At 29.2% G+C, this 18,704-nt stretch overlaps 2 protein-coding genes across 3 annotated transcripts; one reads left to right on the forward strand and one right to left on the reverse strand.

Moving 5' to 3' along the window:
• Positions 1-952: 952 nt before the first annotated feature.
• Positions 953-10,148, reverse strand: LOC123295431 (phosphatidylinositol 4,5-bisphosphate 3-kinase catalytic subunit delta isoform). The gene is made up of 15 exons (XM_044876776.1): positions 9,899-10,148; positions 9,550-9,778; positions 9,256-9,485; positions 8,274-8,520; positions 8,020-8,207; positions 7,616-7,843; positions 7,322-7,521; positions 6,367-6,541; positions 6,037-6,269; positions 5,066-5,209; positions 4,712-4,981; positions 3,847-4,035; positions 3,642-3,784; positions 2,670-3,106; positions 953-2,443 (listed from the first exon to the last, which is right to left on the reverse strand). The coding sequence occupies exons 1-15, from the start codon at positions 10,037-10,039 to the stop codon at positions 2,315-2,317; spliced, it is 3,183 nt and encodes a 1,060-aa protein (XP_044732711.1). The 5' UTR covers positions 10,040-10,148; the 3' UTR covers positions 953-2,314.
• Positions 10,149-10,506: 358 nt separating this feature from the next.
• On the forward strand, positions 10,507-15,330 carry LOC123295689 (28S rRNA (cytosine-C(5))-methyltransferase). 2 transcript variants are annotated; one of them, XM_044877111.1, is made up of 6 exons: positions 10,507-10,580; positions 10,996-11,182; positions 11,908-12,175; positions 13,587-13,846; positions 14,273-14,561; positions 14,917-15,330. In XM_044877111.1, exons 2-6 carry the CDS (start codon positions 11,054-11,056, stop codon positions 15,327-15,329), a joined length of 1,359 nt encoding a protein of 452 aa, XP_044733046.1. In that variant the 5' UTR covers positions 10,507-10,580; positions 10,996-11,053; the 3' UTR covers position 15,330. The 2 variants fall into 2 exon arrangements, with proteins under 2 accessions (XP_044733046.1, XP_044733045.1); XM_044877110.1 differs by lacking the exon at positions 10,507-10,580 and adding an exon at positions 10,779-10,934.
• The last annotated feature ends 3,374 nt before the right edge of the window (positions 15,331-18,704 follow it).

An 18,704-nucleotide genomic window follows, 5' to 3' on the forward strand; every position in this document is an offset into this window, starting at 1 on the left:
CAAAAATTGCATTATTAATAAAAGTCATCGAGAGTTGTTTTTATAAAACAAACCCAACGAATATTTCGATCACGTTGTCTAGGAATTTGGTAAAGAATCATGAAATTTGTTGATTCTAAAACCTTAAATCTCTGTGAATCGGAAAAGAGGAAAAAGTCAATCATTGGATGGCGACTCTTTCATATAAACAAAAAAGTGCAGTGCTGGAACCCCTCGAAAATTTAAACTGTTCAGAAAAGATGAGTTTCGACAAATATAATTCAAATTATTAAAATAGCAAATAATTAAAAAAATATGTTTTAAAATTCAAAAGAATCAACGTTTTAAAACAGAAAAAAAAATTAAAATTGTGAAAATGTAAATACATTATTATATTTCGATGTCCTTAAAAATAATTTTTTGTGACATAATCGATATTTTTGGTTATAACATTTTGACTAATATTCGATTCTGTTCAGTCTTAGCCCCCATTAATTGTTAATTTTATGGCAGTCTAATTTGATGGCTTTTGCAGGATGAATCTTGTGAAAAATTGATAGAATGAAAACGAAAAGCCTTTGTGACATTATTGGCAGAATTTTAAAGAACTTTTAGAACAATTTTATCTGACAAACCATGTTCTATCAGCAATGTGGGTCATGCTTCCCAAAAGAAAGTGAATTTATAATTTTTCGACAAAATTTGACTTTTCAAACCAAAAATATTTATTTGTAATTTAGGGAGCTGTTAAGTCCTTCAAATCTTATTAAATCCATAAAACGGATTTAATCTCATAGACTCAGTCTAAAACATCGATTCACATAAGAGGTTAGATTGTAATACGTTTAAATGTCACAGAAATAAAAATTAGATTTTAAGGCTACGGACACGCGAACTTTAAAAATATCGTTGATTTTAACGTACAATTTTAACAATACATTGCGTTAAAATGAGTTCACATTACAATGTGCATTTTAATTAATGCAATGTATTGCTAAAAACGTACCCTTTAATCAATCGCCTTTACTCGTTTAACGTTTTTATGTTCTCGGTCACATACAACACAAATATCAGTGTATTTACTTAACACAAATTAATGCAGAAAACTCACAAAAAAAATTTACATCTAGACCCAGGCACGATATTTGACAGTCATTTTATAATGGCTTTTTCCTCTATAAATATTTAAATAGCAGGGGTTACATTTTTAAGAGACCTAAAAATTTTTTTATTACGTATCAAGTTGAATGAATGATTATGAAAAGAACAGTTATCTCTAACTTTGGTCTTCTTAGTGTCGGACAAAATTTTTAAAAAATTTTTTTATTCAAAAAGTAGACCCTGAACTATGAAAATTTTTCAGACATTATAAAATAACTGTCAACCGTCTCCTAGACCCTAAAATAATTTATTTTCGAATTTTCTACAATTCAACAACAAATTATAAATTTCTCACTACGTCTAAATATTTCAGTTTAGGCTTAGCTTGTAATGCCGCGATAATGTCCATAAAGTGTATCACCATCACAATATTATTCTAGAAAAATATTTAAAAAAAGAAAAAAAAGAAAGGAAAACACAAGAAAATCTTTGAAGAAAACTCACGATTATCCTTACCATCATCGATATGTACAGCATATGTTCTTGGATACAATATTAGGCACACACAAAAGAAAAACATATTATACAGGATGTTTTGAAATTACACAGTGCTATTTTTGATGCGTGTTCTCTAGCTCAAAATAAACAAAAAAAGTTCACCTAAAATATGACCTAAAATAATTTATTTCAGAGATACAGAAGGTTAAAGAAGTATTTTTTTAAAGTAAGATGTTAATCAAGTACGAAATCAAGTAGTCGTGGTTTAAGACTCTTTAAAATAATTGTATGTCATTACAATCTGTTAATCAATCCTAGCTAATATTATAAATTTGAAAGTAACTCAGTCTGTCTGTTTGTTAGGAGAAAATAGAATGTTTAGAACAATAAAATGGCGCGTTACTCCGAAGATACCGTGACAATATTTTATAAATACGGATTTAGAAGCCGCAACAACTATCAAGAATCGTCAGTCTAAATGCTTCATTCTACAAAGTTCGGCTACTTGGAATATCGTATTGTTAAATTTTTTTGCTCCAATATCTCGGTAGTAAATTATTTTCGGGCATATTTTTATATGAACTTTTTTGCTCATACATTAAACTAAAGAACACGCAATTAAAATAATACCGTGCAACTTTGAAACATCTTATATTTAGACTATTATATGTATAAAAAACAAAAAACAACACTAGAATCGTACTATTTGTTGACTGAAGGCAATTTGAATGAATTATTATTGCTTATTATTTTTTGCAAAGTTATGTGATGCCCAATTCAATGATGTTTTCCAAGAATTCGATAACGCTTCCTCAAATTTCGCTCGAAAATGTGTTAATGCTTCTTGTTCAGATAAATCCAAAACCTTTGAACAAATATTATAATCGTTAGTAATTGTCTAAAAATCGTTACAGATAGTTAAAAAAAACAATTAATCGTTCTTAGAATTCCCTAATTATCACAATAATTTCAGAATTATTTGGTTTTTGGCCACTCTGCGTAAAACGGCACAGCCTGCGATTAATGATATTTCTCATGACATGGTGGCTTTACTTTTTTGTATCCAAAAATTACCAAAAAAAAATACTTACCAAAGTATCACGTAAATAATTTAAATCTTTTTCAGAACTTAATTCCGGGAGACCAGTTGAAATCATCATAGCAAACAACGATAATATTAAACAACCATGTTTCCGTAAGATCATAAAGGCTTGTTCACAATGCTTTTGAAATATTTGAAATTCTAGCGCATCACGTTTACCTTTATTGATTACATATACAAAATCATGCGTTAATACGAATGGTACACGTTCACGTCGCACACCAAATTTCTCTTTAAAATGGCCCAAAATATGACCAAAATCTATATGAAATAGTTGTCCAGTTCTTTTTACCATTATATTATCAGAATGTCGATCTGCTACACCTAATACGTAGGTGGCAACACAATATCCCGCACATGATAATGTAAATTCTTCGATTGCCTTTTTTAATGCCGCTTCGGTGGGATTGTAATCTCTCAACCATGCTACAAAAACAATTTAACGTTTTTAAATTTGAATAATCATTGTAAATTTTGGTCATTTAGCTGTTTCATAGCCTCTCCTCCTTTCACAACATTTGAGCACTTCTAGCGGTGCTCTTTATTCCAAATAAGTTGAAATTGTTATGTATGGATGATTACTGAGCAAAACATGTTAGAAGCGAGGATGGTTAGGCCTTACACAGTTAGGCCTTAGGGCCCATTGTGATCCCATATATATTTTTAACACGTTTTCCGCATATAATTTCATTTATCAGCTCCTCAATTATTTTGAAAGTCAGAGTAACACCTCCTTCATGCAAATACCATGCACTACACCAGCAACCTGAGCTACTAGGGTTGGCTAGAAACGGTGATACATTTCAGTAATTAAGAGAGGAAAAGGGCCGATTCCTTTTGTTCCTCCAAATTGATGTAAGTAATCCAAATTTATTTTAAAATTAATTACCATAATACGGCTAAAAAATTTCCTTTTTCCTATGGGCTTATGAGTTAACTATTTTTAATTATCTGTACTTACCTAATAATGATCCACGTCGAAACGCTGACGTTGCAGAAAACATTCCTTTTTCTTTTTGTATATTTGCAATAGTTTCAGCATTTAAAACAACTTCAATCATTCCTACCCTGTGTTCCGTTGATATACAATTATATGGAATCATCCTGAATCAAATGAAATAAAATTTTTAATAATATTTATAAAATTTTCACAATTATATTAATACCTAAGATCTAATCCCTCATTTTTCCATAACTTATCCATAATTCGTAACATTTGTAACGTTAACATATCTTGCCTAAGATCATCTCCATTTTTTAATATAATATAAATATCATCACCATATGGATCCGCGTTTTCGAAAACAATCCATAATGGTCTCATTTTACTATCCATAATTCGACATTTTTCTAATCTAAAAATATGATAATTCATTAATTAACTATTGTTGAGAAAGTTGCAAATCCGCAAACAAAAACAATTTAGTTCATAAAAAAAATGTCACCGCAGTAGTTTTGCATGCGATTTGTGTTAAAAAACAATGATCATTGCTAATAGAGTATGTATGTGTAATGTGACAGAGTAATCAACACTGTCTATACATGGTATTTCAACAAATAACTCAGTCAATTGTTTGTTTTAACTTGTTTTGTATAATTTTATAGTCAATATTTTTTTAATATTTATTTAACATTAATTTTCTAATAGAAATGTTTTTAAACACGGTCTGTATAACATTATTTCAGCGTACATTTATTCAGAATAAAAAATAACAACAATTTCAGCAAATATTTGCATCTTCTGGGAAATATACTTCACTAAATGAATCATATAGTGAATTAATTGAGATGAATTGAAATCAATAATTATTATCGCGAGCGAAACCGCGGGAAATGGGTACTATTTTTATATGTTCTGATATTATGTACGCTGATTATTTTGTATTGTTTTGAAACTAAATTCTAAGTCTAGTGACTAAGTATTTGGTCTTTCTAATAACTTAAAATGTGACTTCTTTAAGGTTCTACTATTTATTTCTGATACGGAACACTAAGAAATTTAAAAAAAAAAGTATATGTAGAATTATTTACTTGATTCGTTTACATCTATAACTAGGATTTAAAGGATTTAACACATTATTAACAGTCTCTTCACACAATCGTTCAGTTAAACAATCTTGTAAACATGAACGAGCTTTATCTTTATTTTGACGTTGCCGTACTAATTCACTACTAGCTTTTAATTTTTCTAAACATTCCATTTGACGTGTTAATATTGGTATATGTTCAGGACTACCTAAACAATACGCTTCTAAAATTAAACCAAAACGTACGGATACTGAAGCCATTTGCATTTCCGATCTGAAAAATAATTATTTATTTATTTACCAATTTTTAAGGATCTATAGAATGTTTTTTAGGTAGACATCATTAAAAATAAATTACCTTAAATGCCAAAACACAAAATGACCAATTTTTTGATTATGTAATGCACGTCGTAAAAGAAATATTACTAAATCACATGATAAATACGATTCATGTTTTAATGCTTGTACTAATTGAAGCAGGTACAATGAAAGTTCTTCATCGCTGTAAGCATTAATAAATTAAGTATTAATATTATCGCTTTTTTATTATTTATAAAATAGTTAATAATGATAATAATGGGGTTTAACCTCCGTTTCTCTGACATATGCGCCTATAACAGAGGCCACCCACATCATTATTTGTTAATCTTTATTTTATTTAATTTCATACATGTTTACAATTACAATTTGATGTGGGTGGATTCGGCTGCTACGTTCTTATCCAAGCGACGACAATGTAATCAATTCTACCGCCCTCATTATTATTATTTATTAAATTGTTCACACTGCCGCTGCCTGGATTCGAACCCGCAACCTAAGTCTAAATACACGACCGGTCTGAGTCTAATGCCTTAGACCGCTCGGCCATTTAGGCTCTTTATAAAATAGTTACAAACAATACATCGCAAACTGACTTAATACTACACGAACGAAATTTTTAACTCACAAAATACGATAATCTAGTTCCTTTGACGATTGGACGCGTAATTTCTCAGAAATCCTAAATAAATAATCAGCATCCTGGAGTCATTTAAAACGAACACAAAGACCAACCATTCAATTATCAAATGAAATGAAATTTTGGATCGTAATTACCCAAAGAAACTCATAAACAGGCACACAAAAATTTAGTTCCACACCAAAATAATTTTGGAAATTGGACCTTGGTAATTTCAACTTGTAAATTTGTACAATTTGAACCTTAACCAATCAGAACTTAAGATAATTGAACTTAAGGGCGTTTAGTTTTTGAAGAGTTTATTTAAAAAATCTACTATTTCCAAAAAAAACACTGGTGCCATACGAAATAAAACTACAAAAATAACATACCCAATGTTTTTTAAACACTTAACAGCAAAACTTCGTACAGTTTGATCAGCATAAGCATAATCTAATAACTCTAATGCTTTTTCAATACGTAATATTGGCCATTTATCTAACAATGCTGTTATTTCACACACTTCATATCGATCATTCCATTCAACGCAATGTAATAATCGTGGTAACAATGCAGGTACATACTGAAGACAATAGTAACGTTGTGACCAAATTGTTTTACGTTCCTAGAAAATTCAAAAGTTTATATGTTAACTAACCATACAAAAATCAAACTAACATGGAAACATATTTTAGTTATTATTGGAGCCTTTTTAAACTTACTTGTTCATGAAGTTCATGCAATGGATCACTTTCAGCAAATTTCTTAAAATATTCATAGGAACGATTTGGTGTATTAAGATCAATATTTGAATTTTTTGATGTTAAATTCTTTTGATGAGCATATTCAATTAATTTTTCAACAGGTGGATACATAATTGATTGTTCTTGACCATAACTGCAAATGAAATCCCAATTAAAATTTGCGCATTCAGATTAACCCAGATAACATTCTTGTAATTTGTACTTAATGACATATTTTCTTGAAATTCATAATAATTTTACAGTAGATAGGCGCTAATAGTACAGTCAGTGTCGCATTTACTATTTAGGCATCTAGGCGTGCCTCTAATTTAGTGGGTCTTCACCAAAAGTACGCCATGTGGATCAAAAATCATAAGTAAATTGGAGTAGATTTATTATATTTTTAAGTAATTTACATTTTAACGTAGTTTTCATCTTCAAACAATGACCCCTATTCAAATTATTTATTCAAATAAATAACATTTAGTAGAGACTTAGTAAATAATGACTTGAAATTAATTAACAAATGTTTATGAATTCGTATAAACAATAATTGTACTCCTTTACACTCTCGCGAAGCATTAAGGCAAGATAATGTATATATGATGCTTGTGTCAAAGATAATACGAGCACCCAGACAAGTACAGGCGAGCTTCATCACCATGTTCTCGTGATTACTTGTGTAGTTCAGTAATCAGTAGCTATTTTGACTTGTATAAAACCTTATTATTCAAAAATTCGTATAAATATAACGGTTAAATTTTTAACATGAAGATACTAGCTATACGCACAGAGATAGCTAATGTCAATCATAGCAATGAGATTCTTTCGAAGTAAGACGAGAATTTGAAAGTATATTGGGAGAGAGTGTGGATCAGGGAAGTTAGTTAGTATTTTGAAATAGAATACTTCAACAAAAAAAAAAAAAACTTACTTATCAAATGATAACGTTAATGCAGCAGCCTGTTCTCTATTAGGATTTGATACAACAGTACCTAGAGGTTGAAGTAAATCTTCACTTTGTATGTCATCTGCATACGTCCACATGTATAAGGTCATTGCGCCTGTTTTTAATTGACTTTTATAATCATATACAGTCGTGTTCACCCATGCTAAAGGATTTATATATAACTCCTGTAAAAACCAAATTTTATCATTGTAAATTATAGTAACTTTTACTGGAAATTGAATAATTTTTTTTTGATGTTCCAATAAGGTGAACACTTACCTTATTTGATTCTTTTAATCGACGTGATTTAACACTTTTAGCAATTTTACTAATTTCATATACAACAAAACATAATCGTGCCATTCGTGGTATATCACATACATTTATATCAAATGTGAAATTTTCATTAAATTCTACGCTACCCTCTCTAGATACTTGTTTATCACTTGTTTTTTGTGTTTCACATAATGGTTTACCACCATGAAATAAACCAGCTTTCACTCTTACCTAAACAAAATTCAAAAAAATAAAAATAAAAACAAAAATATGTGCCAACGAGTATTTAGTAATGTTAAAGGAAACCATAGAACTAATTATGTCAAAGCTATGGACGACGGAGAATGCTTAAAACTTAACTTAATTTCTTGAAGAATAGATAATTACTGAAATTTTTTGTATAATACCTCAATAGTTCTATTAATATCACAGTTTAAGCCACATATTGCAGATATTTCACACGTAAATGATTGTTCAATTTTCCATGATGACACATATTTCCCTTTTTTCCTTTGCATTGTTAATGTTGACGGTTGTGGTCGTGCTGTTTGTATATCTAAATCCTCTGGATTTTCATAAACATTATCCGAAACAACTAAAATTTATGGAATCAAATTAATATTCACGTTAAGTTTTTAAAGAATATTAACACCAAACTTACTTGGAACATTTTCGACAGATGTTGTTACGACAACAGGTGTTACATCACGTAAAATTGAGTCTTGTATGTAAAGGAATTGTACTAAGGGGTAATCACCAACAAGATATTCATCTTGGCCGCATACTTTTAAGACAAAATCATTCGGCCTTTCACCACGTTGATTTAATGTATTGGCTTTTTTATTTAAGATCGTTATTAACAGTTTGTGTGGAGTCATCGTGTATGGCACGCCAAATGTAAAGGTTGTCTAAAAAATAACGGTTATTAACTATTATTTAACACACTCACACAATTATTTGATGACACTTTAAAATATTTAAAATAGTTATTTTTAATCGGAAATGGACAGCCTATATATTTTCTGGGATTTTTATATTATGTTTTTCTCTTTGAGTATCTTACGGTCAATAAAAATGCAACACTATCTTACAGGTGATTTGGAAGAGTATGACTGACGCATAGAATTTCCGTATCAAAATTTTGTGAATACAGAAGCTAATCCCCCTGAAATCGATTAGTAAAACGGTACACTATCTTAGTGGAAGAGTCGCGAAGAATTCGATGATTGATACTAACTAATAATCGCGTGTATTTCTTATTAAATTCGTCATCTATGTGTCAGTCATGGAACTATTTGAAGTAGTTAACAAGTAACAAGTTTTTCGTAATAAAAATTTTCTCTAAATCTCATTCTGAAGAAATATTTACTGAAAAAAAATTAAACAGGATATTTTTAAATAAGTCTATAAATCACGTGAATATTTCGCTAAATAAAAGCTCTTGGAAAGATGGACTTACGTATCTTTTTGTGAAAATTAGAGCAAAAATTTGGATATAAATAAGGTGATTGCATTCGTAAACAAGAGAGTCTCCAACGTGGATCGAAAAAACACAAAAGATTCATATAAATTCGACCCAGTGAAGCAATAAACAACTCACTATGAGACATGCCCGATATGCTATTATTTTTATATATAATTACCTCTGTATTTTCGAATTTCACCGAAAGAATTATATTACCCTCTCGTAATTTCATTAATATAGTCTTTGGAACCTCAATAGATACCGCTAATCGTGGTGGAAATTGATAATATAATTTTTCCTCCCATGTTTTTGTTAATCGATCTCTGCATATTGCACCACCCAAATGTCTCATATGTAATCGAAAATCATTAACTTCACGATCTTTTAACGCTTTAAATTCATGCAAACCTGCATTAAAAAGAAAAAGTTAGTTTGATTTGAAATTATTAACTAATCTGAAATTCTTATATACTTTTTCCGATAAGATGACTAATTTGGGTATTTAAAGTGCGATCTGGTTTATCGCCTTTACATTCCGTAACTCGTAAAATGCAACAAAATGGTCGTACATCGCAAAGCCTTCGAGTTTCATCAACCAACTGTTCCGTTTCTGACATGTTATTAATACATGCAAAAACGTAAACAGACATATCGTGTAACATTCCATGGAGAGGATATTTGCTGGCCTCCTCCCACAAGTCCTAAAATTTGATAAATATATATAAATTTGACTGATTTCATATGGAAAATTTAAGTAAAAATTATTTTAATTCAATTTTTAGCAAACTCGTTAAGGTCTTATAAAAAGACGTTAACATTACCTCCTTAATTTCCAGAAGGGTGGCATTTTTACTTGCTTCCAAAGGTATAAGAATTCCATTAGGCATTAAGCAAGTTAACACGATAGGGTCAATTTGACCTCGTATCCAAAAATCATATGTATATTCAGGTATTGGAACCATTTTTATGGAATTTATAATAATTCACACTAGGTACACATTATACCCCGAAAGGTGAAACACGTCCTGTCGTACATAATCCGTACGTTTATTTGAAACTAATTCCGATAAAATTTATTAAATATATTATTCATTTTTTTTAAATATTAAAAAAAATTGTTATTATAAAATCCAAATTAAAATAACTTATTAATATTAGAATTATTTATAATTTAAAAAATTTTAGTATAAAATTAATTAATTATTTCACTATAACACTCTATCTAGTTCATTTAAATGGCATTCTTTAAATTTTTACAAAATGATTTTTTGATGAAATAATATTTGTAAATAAAGTAATAACAACAAACTATCCACCATTTTATAATTAAAGAATGACACATCTAGTACAATACTTGGAAAATCAAAAAATTTCCCTACTTTTGAAAAATGTCTGTCAATTTTATCAGGTTTATTTCTCAATTATATTATTTAACTTGTATATAGTTTATTTTAAATGTTCTAGAAAATCTGAAGAAAGTATAAAGGCATTAAATTATTAAAGGTAAGATATTCTAAAAGGAAATGATATAAATATTTTATTTGAAAGAAAATATCAGTTGACAAGCAAAATATGTTGACATTGTTGAGATTTTATGACAAATATAAATAATAACGAAATCAATGTTACCAATACTTAGTATCTTAACGTAGCCATAGACTTTCAAAATGTTCCTCTATCATCTATTATAATGCCACGTTTTTAGCTAAATAAATAGTCGATATAGCTTTTTTTTAGTAATTTAAAGTAAGACAAGGTGGGGATTGTTAGTAATGTTATGTTCTAAAAAATAACAACTAACAGAGTCAGCTGCTTAAAAATCCTACACATGCTTGAAGAACTAATATTAGACATTTTGTAAGTCTATGATTAATCTACTCAAACGTGATCTTAAAAATTAATCTAAACAAACTTGTAGGTTAAAATTGAAATATCTCTAATTTATATTGAAAATATTTCGAAAGAATGACTTCATAATGCAAGAAAACGGATTTAAACATTCAGTAAAAGTTCCACGCCTATATAAAATTGCAGCCAAAATCGTACAACAAGTTCGAGAAGAAGGTGCTAGTATTAAACATTTGGTTTACCAAGCAAAACATCCTGTAAGTATGAATTTTGATAAGATAATTTAGATTTTTGATAAAGTTAATTTTAATACTTGATCCTTTAGAAGCTATTTCGCTTTAAAATCCAATTCTATCAGTAATTACAATTTGTAATGAAAACTACCTTTCGTGTAATGTTCCATGGTTAATTATGACCCCAAAAGCACATAAAATAAATCCTTTTGGCGATTAATTACTTTAGATATTGAATTTAATCGAATCAAGGCCAGTATAATTAATAATCTACATTCACAATGATAATGCAAATTTCCCGTTACCCTATATTTTATACGAAAAGTGACATGCCGGAGTCATTTACTGTGATATTTTGGAAACAGATACTCTTTGTATCGTCAAGAAAACTATAATATTTTGTTTTTTGTATCTTAATCACCATGGATCACAGTCGATGCAAAGAGTATATTCTATGGCATTCTATAAAAATGATCCATTTTTACAGTCTGCCAATGATAGGGGACTTCATTAATGCATAGCTAAAAATTAACATTTGTTTGTAAAACAAAGAGAATAACTTTTTACAGTCTGCCATGCATTTGAATAAAAGGCAAGATGTTCAATGCACTAAAAATTTATCGGTTTTTCGTGTTCAAACTTACTTCCTTCCAAATATGGAAATCAAGATTAGTCCACTTTCTTGATTCCGTAAAAAGCTGTATTGATCTCACTAAAAAATTTTAACACTTAATTCTAATTATTTGTAGAATTATCCAGCCATATTAGCACTTGTAACTCAAACATTACAAAATGGCAAACATTTGGATTACATATTACGAAAAAGTAAAATATTAATGAATGAAGCACGTTTTGATCCATGGCTAGCGAGAATATTAATTACCGAATTATTATGGGGTAAAAAACGTTTGGCGGGAGATGCAAAACCAATACAAACAATATTAAGCTATGAGACAAAATTAAAATCAATTTTAGACAAATTAATAGAATCAAAGGAGATTATTAAACCAAAAAAAGGTAAATTTATTTATTTTTTTTATTATTACAGAGAATTTAATTACAATTTCGTACTAAGTTGCTCCCTCTATAACACACAAAATGGATAATTTTGATCAAAATCCGACGAGAGAGGATGATACGCTTTTGCCAGTTCACACACGACGTATCGGAGTTGTTATGTTATGGTTTTTAGCGTATAGTTTGGCTATGTTTACGTTACCGTTTGTCGCATTTTTCTATGTACGTCATGTACTTAACGATACATTCCACATAGATGGATTTACGAACACAGTATGGTCCATTGTAGCGGCGGTTGTTACGGTAAATATTATTATTTTGGCGTATGCGTATAGAGCGTATCATGAACCAGAATATGATGAGGATGGAAATTTAATTGACCAAAGTGCACCGATTTCTAAAAAACAAGATTAAATATGATCAAAATTTGTTTGAATATTATCGATTCGATTTAAAAAAAATTCCATTCACGGAGAAAACATTTACGTCTTGATTTCACTACATAGGCATCTTTTCTTTCTTCTATTGTCCTTTTCAAATCATTCTTTGAAACGTAAATATTTTCTCACAGAATATAAGATTTAATTTTCGTAGCATTAAATATTTGTAACGTCATATTGTTTAAAGACATTGTATTATTTTTTAATTTTGTTATGTGTTTATATCGATCAAAGGTAAAATATGCATAGACTAGTAATGCCCATATAACATTTCGTATTTTATCTTCAATTTTACTCCAAAGATTATTAAAAAGAAAAACATACCACTTAAAGGTATTTTTAATTTCTGTTACAAACAATTATTAGGACCAAAGATGAATATGGGAATTAACCAAAAATATTTGCGGTACTCTATTGATCGTCAATGTTTTTCAAGCGATTTTATAGCGGACGAAAGCAAAATAATTATAGACAACTATCATATGGTATCTACCCCTCATGGCCTAATTGGAAATTTTTTATTACTTTTAAAATGATGCCTTTAATTAAAACCATGTTTCGGTAACCGGTTCTCGAATTACTTCCCAAAACATAAAATTTAAAACAAGTTTTGTTCAAAATTCTGTTCATTGTATAAACCGCGTTACGGTACAGAAGTGTAACTAATTGAAGTTCGTTTTGAAAAAAATGGTTTCAGATTTCGCACTCACTTGATGCATACTTTTGTACGATTAAAAATCACGTGACTAATGCTTCCCATTTTACATGTAATTAAGTCCTTCTCTACCTAAGCAGGCTCGATTACGAACACGATTCAGTATTGGCATTGTTAGTCTATATATTATTTTTGCTCTTAGAGTAAAAGGGAACTTAGTATGTTATATGTAGTTAAAATTTCTTAAACCATGTAAATAAAATCATTAAAATAAATTTTTACAAATTTTACCTTGTGTTTAATTTATTTTTTTAAGTTACCAAGCCAAGATATGTGCGAATAAACACGCTCGTAATGACAGTTGCTGATGCAATTAATGGATTCCGTGATGAAGGATGGATTTTTGTACGAAATAATCATACAGTTTATGAAGATTTTCTTCAAATGATACGAACTTTAGAAGAAAATCAATTTACAACTGATTTACATGTACCTGACTTGCTTGTTTTTCCACAAGGAACTAATTTTTATACGCATCCGTGCTACCAAGATGGCTCGATTATTTTACAGGATAAAGTATTTTCATTTAGTAATCTTTCCACGAAGGAAATGGTTATGAAGAAGTTAGTTTTTATCGGCATGATAAAATGTTAAAAAAGTATCCAAGGACTCAATACAAAACTGACCACGCGATTTGATCAGTGTTTCGTTTGCTGGCTTAAACGAAAATAAAATTATTGAAATTTGAGTTCTTACAAGAGAGTTTTTTCTGGTAATGCCAAAATGTGAATCAAGCCAGTGAATTAAATTTTATTTAAATAAAGTGCATAATTTCCTCCATGGTGCAATATTTCGACTAATAAAATTGACACATTGTACACACAAAAATATTTTCTTCTTATAAGGATGGAAATTAACTCCTTCGTAACCGACATAACTACTGAATTTATAGTGGCATATTAAAAAAGAAGTGCGTTGAATTTTAAAAATTTTAATTTGTAGGCAAGTTGTATACCAGCGTTATTATTAAATCCAACTCCAAATTCTGTTGTTTTGGATATGTGCGCTGCTCCTGGTATGAAAACAAGTCAGTTAGCAGCAGCCATGAACAACGAAGGTTTAGTATATGCTGTGGAAAAGGATCAACGCCGTTTTCAAAGTCTCACACAAATTATGGAAACAGTTGGTGCAACATGTGTTAAAACAGTAAATCGCGACGTATTAACTTTAAGCGATAAGGAATTCCCAGATGTTGAATATATTTTACTTGATCCCAGTTGTACCGGCTCTGGTAAATATTTAAAAGCCACATTATCCAATATACCGAACCAATCTAAAAACTTACTAACTTTTTATTACGATTACTAAACATCGATTAGATGTTTTTTTGGTTTAAATCTATTTGGAGATGCCTTAAAATATTTATTTGAAATCTCTTGTTCTGCGACCTCTTTGAATTGATATAGGCAATGTGGCATTAAATTTTTAAGTGTAACTTTTTTATTATTACCTCATTCAATTCGCAATGCCAGCAAAAAAAAAGTATTCCTTTTTCCCAAATCGTTTAACTAAAGTGCTTGAATGGCCACTTTCTTTCAATTTGACGTGCATTTTGTTTATTTTCTTATCAAAAAATTTGTTTACAGGTATGACAGATCGATTAATGTACGACGATAACACCGATGAACAGCGTAATGCTGAACGCATCGAAAAATTAGCCGGATTTCAAAAGAAAATACTTTATCATGCGTTAAAAAATTTTCCAAAAGTAAAAAGAATTGTTTACTCAACATGTTCTATCTATCCCGAAGAAAATGAAATGATTGTGAAAAAAGTTATGGAGAATTGTAAGAATTTCAAATTAAAAAATGCTAGAAAAGGATTAAAAACGAAATGGATTAATTCAATGAATAATGAAAATGATGGAGAATATAAAAAAATTTTGAAAAGATGTATATATGCAAAACCGGAAGTGGATCTTACTAATGGATTTTTTGTGGCTGTATTTGAACGAATTACACCAAAAGAGGAAAATAAAATGGAAGTGGAAAGTGAATAATTTTCTTTACTGTATGAAAATACTTTTTTCAATAAAATTTTTTTATTTTCAATATTCAATCTTTTATTTTGTCTACCTTTCAGTGTCAACTCAACTTTATTAAGAAAATTTCTTATTGCAGATTTCGATAAACTTTTAAGTTTAAAAGGTAAGATTTTGACGGGAAAATATATATATATTCACGGTATAATAACCATTTTAGTGTACTAACAATGGAAGAAGAAAAATCATTACTGGCAGTTCAATCAATTGCCTATATGAGAAAAGAAATGAAATTTTTTTTAACAGTTCAACTTTATGGTTCATGGCTAAATTAGTATCGGGATTCCCCAAGTACACAATGCATCAATTCAGCAAACAATAAATATTTTAATTAATTAATTTATTTATAGAAATAATAGCAGTCATATTTTGACAGCAGTTAATTAATTTTAAAAAATAAACAAAATTACTTTAGTTTAACCATGTAAAATAATGCCTGTGATTTCATTTCAATTGGCTTTAGTATCATTATTTATGTATTAAAATTATAATTGTTTATGTGATAAAATAAATCTTATATTTTGTCTCTTGATAGTTATTCATATCATTCAAAATTTCCATCTTAACAGAATGACGTCACGGCAAAGCAAATTGAAGTGCCTCTTATAATATTAATTAGTTATAATTTAAAATGCGATCTCAGAAAGTTATTTGTATATTCCAATCTTTTTGTTGATATATATTATTGTGATTCTACACATAAAAATATGTTAAAAAAATAAAGCAAAGGAAATCTCAGGAAATCTTTCGTACTTAGTAGTAAAACTTAATATTCTTTAAATTTAGACAAACCTCAAAATAGTAGCCTATAAGAATTTTAGCAATCAAATTCCTTACGTATTTTCTTTAGATCCTGTATTACAATATCTTTGTGTGAAATAAACGCGCTGATTTGTTTAATCCTCTATACGTAGATAATATCAAAGAGTTATAAGATAGAGAAGAAAGTCGAGTATACAGGCACGAATGCCATCTGGTATTTGGATCTTGTAAATACTACTGTATTTACAACAGAACAGTACTGTTATTACAATATTATTACACAGAGTAGAGTGGTGCAGTGGAAGCGTGTTGGGCCCATAACACAGAAGTCCGTAATTTTTATACCATGTATATATGAAATATACATAGTATATTAAGTTTCGTCCCAAGTTTGTAACGCTTAAAAATATTGATGCTACGAAAAAAATTTTGGTATAGGTGTTCATAGAATCACCTAATTAATCCATTTCCGGTTGTCCGTCCGTCCGTCCGTCCGTCCGTCTGTGGACACGATAACTCAAAAACGAAAAAAGATATCGAGCTGAAATTTTTACAGCGTACTCAGGACGTAAAAAGTGAGGTCAAGTTCGTAAATGAGCATCATAGGTCAATTGGGTCTTGGGTCCGTAAGACCCATCTTGTAAACCGTTAGAGACAGAACAAAAGTTTAAATGTAAAAAATGTTCCTTATAAAAAACTAAAAAACTTTTGTTTGAAACATTTTTTTGTAAATATCACTGTTTACCCACGAGGGCGTTAATTAGGTGCAAATTTTATAGTATGTATTAATATAGGAATATCTTTTGTTATTTACGTGACGTCAAAAAAACAAACGATTGCGCTTCAACACTTGCGCATTATATGAGAATATCAGTTAAATATGTCAGATATGTATGTATGTGAAATGTGACAGAGTTATCAACACTGCCTATACATGGTATTTCAACAATTAACTCAGTCAATTGTTTGTTTTCACTTGTTTTTAACAAAATTATGGAAGTGAAGAGCGTTTATGACTCGACACAATCACAGAGGCGTTGAAACTCGTTTCTCTTTTTCAACATTCCCAGTAAAGGGAGTCTTCTCCTCTATCTTATACTCTTTGGGTTATATGTTAAAATCGACTATTTTATAGAATTACGTGAAGAAGTTGTTAATGAAATCGAGATTAAACGATAAAACATCCTTGTCCTCGATTAACTAAATTGAATTCACTTAAAATTAATGAAATTGAAAGCCCAGAGAATTTTATAATGTGGGTTGACACACATAATAATTAAAAACTTTCTAATAATAGAAATAACAACAAAAATAAAATTAACAAAAATTAATATTAATCATATTGATAAAAAAAAAATGTATTTATAGGGAGTTCAATGCCAGCATTTTCTAAATTGAATTCTTTTTATAATTTTCGTTTTGCTGCTAAATTTTCCAAAATAAGAAAACAACGTAAAGTGCCAGTAAATTTTTAATTATGATTAAATTTAAATTTTCATTCTTAAATAAACAAAAATTGGAATGATGCAGTAACTTGAATGCCAAAACATAATGGGGATGTTCGTTTTACTGACACCTTTTACACTCAGTGTAAGTATAAAACGATAGTGCTATCTACAACAATAAGAGTATCCTTGTCTACTTACACCGAGTAATTGTTAACACTACTTCATTTTAGTTATGTTGTTAATACAACGTGACGTAAAAATACCTTAATTTTAATTTTCAAAATTTTTCAAAGAAAACTAGGAAAATTTACTTTTATTTTTTAGCTTTTTTTACGAAGTCGAAAAACAACTATCAAAACTTGATATTATTTTTTCCCCGGGTTTTTTTAAGGGAAACAAAATAAAATTTAAAAGAATCCAGAAAAACGGCAAACTTTAAAATAAAAAGTATTATCGACAGACAAAAATTTATTTCTTTATAAGTTTTGTAATAAAAATGAGTACCGAAAGATTCGAAAACAAAATTGTGCAGCGGATTAATTTTTCAAGTACTTAATTTGAGTATCGATTCTGTTAAAATTCTTCCTTTAAATTTATTGTTTTATTTTTGATTAAAAATATTTCAGAGAACTAGGTTATCAATCACAGAACAATAGCACAGTTGTTAGATTAATTGTGCAAAATATAAAATCTCTCTTTTTGATAAAGATATCAATATTTCGACATTAACTATTTCATTAGTCGAATAGGTTAAATTTGGAAACTATCCAACGAATTAAACTACCTTTACCTATAATTGGATAGTGATTTTGGTCCAAATCACAACTAAATTATCATACTTGTACCTATATCGAGTTTTAACAAATTCCGTAATAAAAAGTTGTTTGCGATTTTTTTAGTTTTCCCATGGGACGTCTTAAGAAATAAGTAAAAATCAAGAAAAAATATTTGTATCAAATTTCGATAAAACCCAGTATACAAGGTAATTTTAACCCAAAAAATACAAAAATCGAGTTCATTTGACGATTGGATGCGTTATTGTTTCTGAGATATCGCTAAAAGTCTCATACAAACATCAATAATTCTTGGGCCGAATTCAGGTTCTTAGAAACTATTTTTCTGA

Source organism: Chrysoperla carnea, chromosome 3 (genome assembly GCF_905475395.1).
Source record: "Chrysoperla carnea chromosome 3, inChrCarn1.1, whole genome shotgun sequence".
NCBI lineage: Eukaryota > Metazoa > Arthropoda > Insecta > Neuroptera > Chrysopidae > Chrysoperla > Chrysoperla carnea.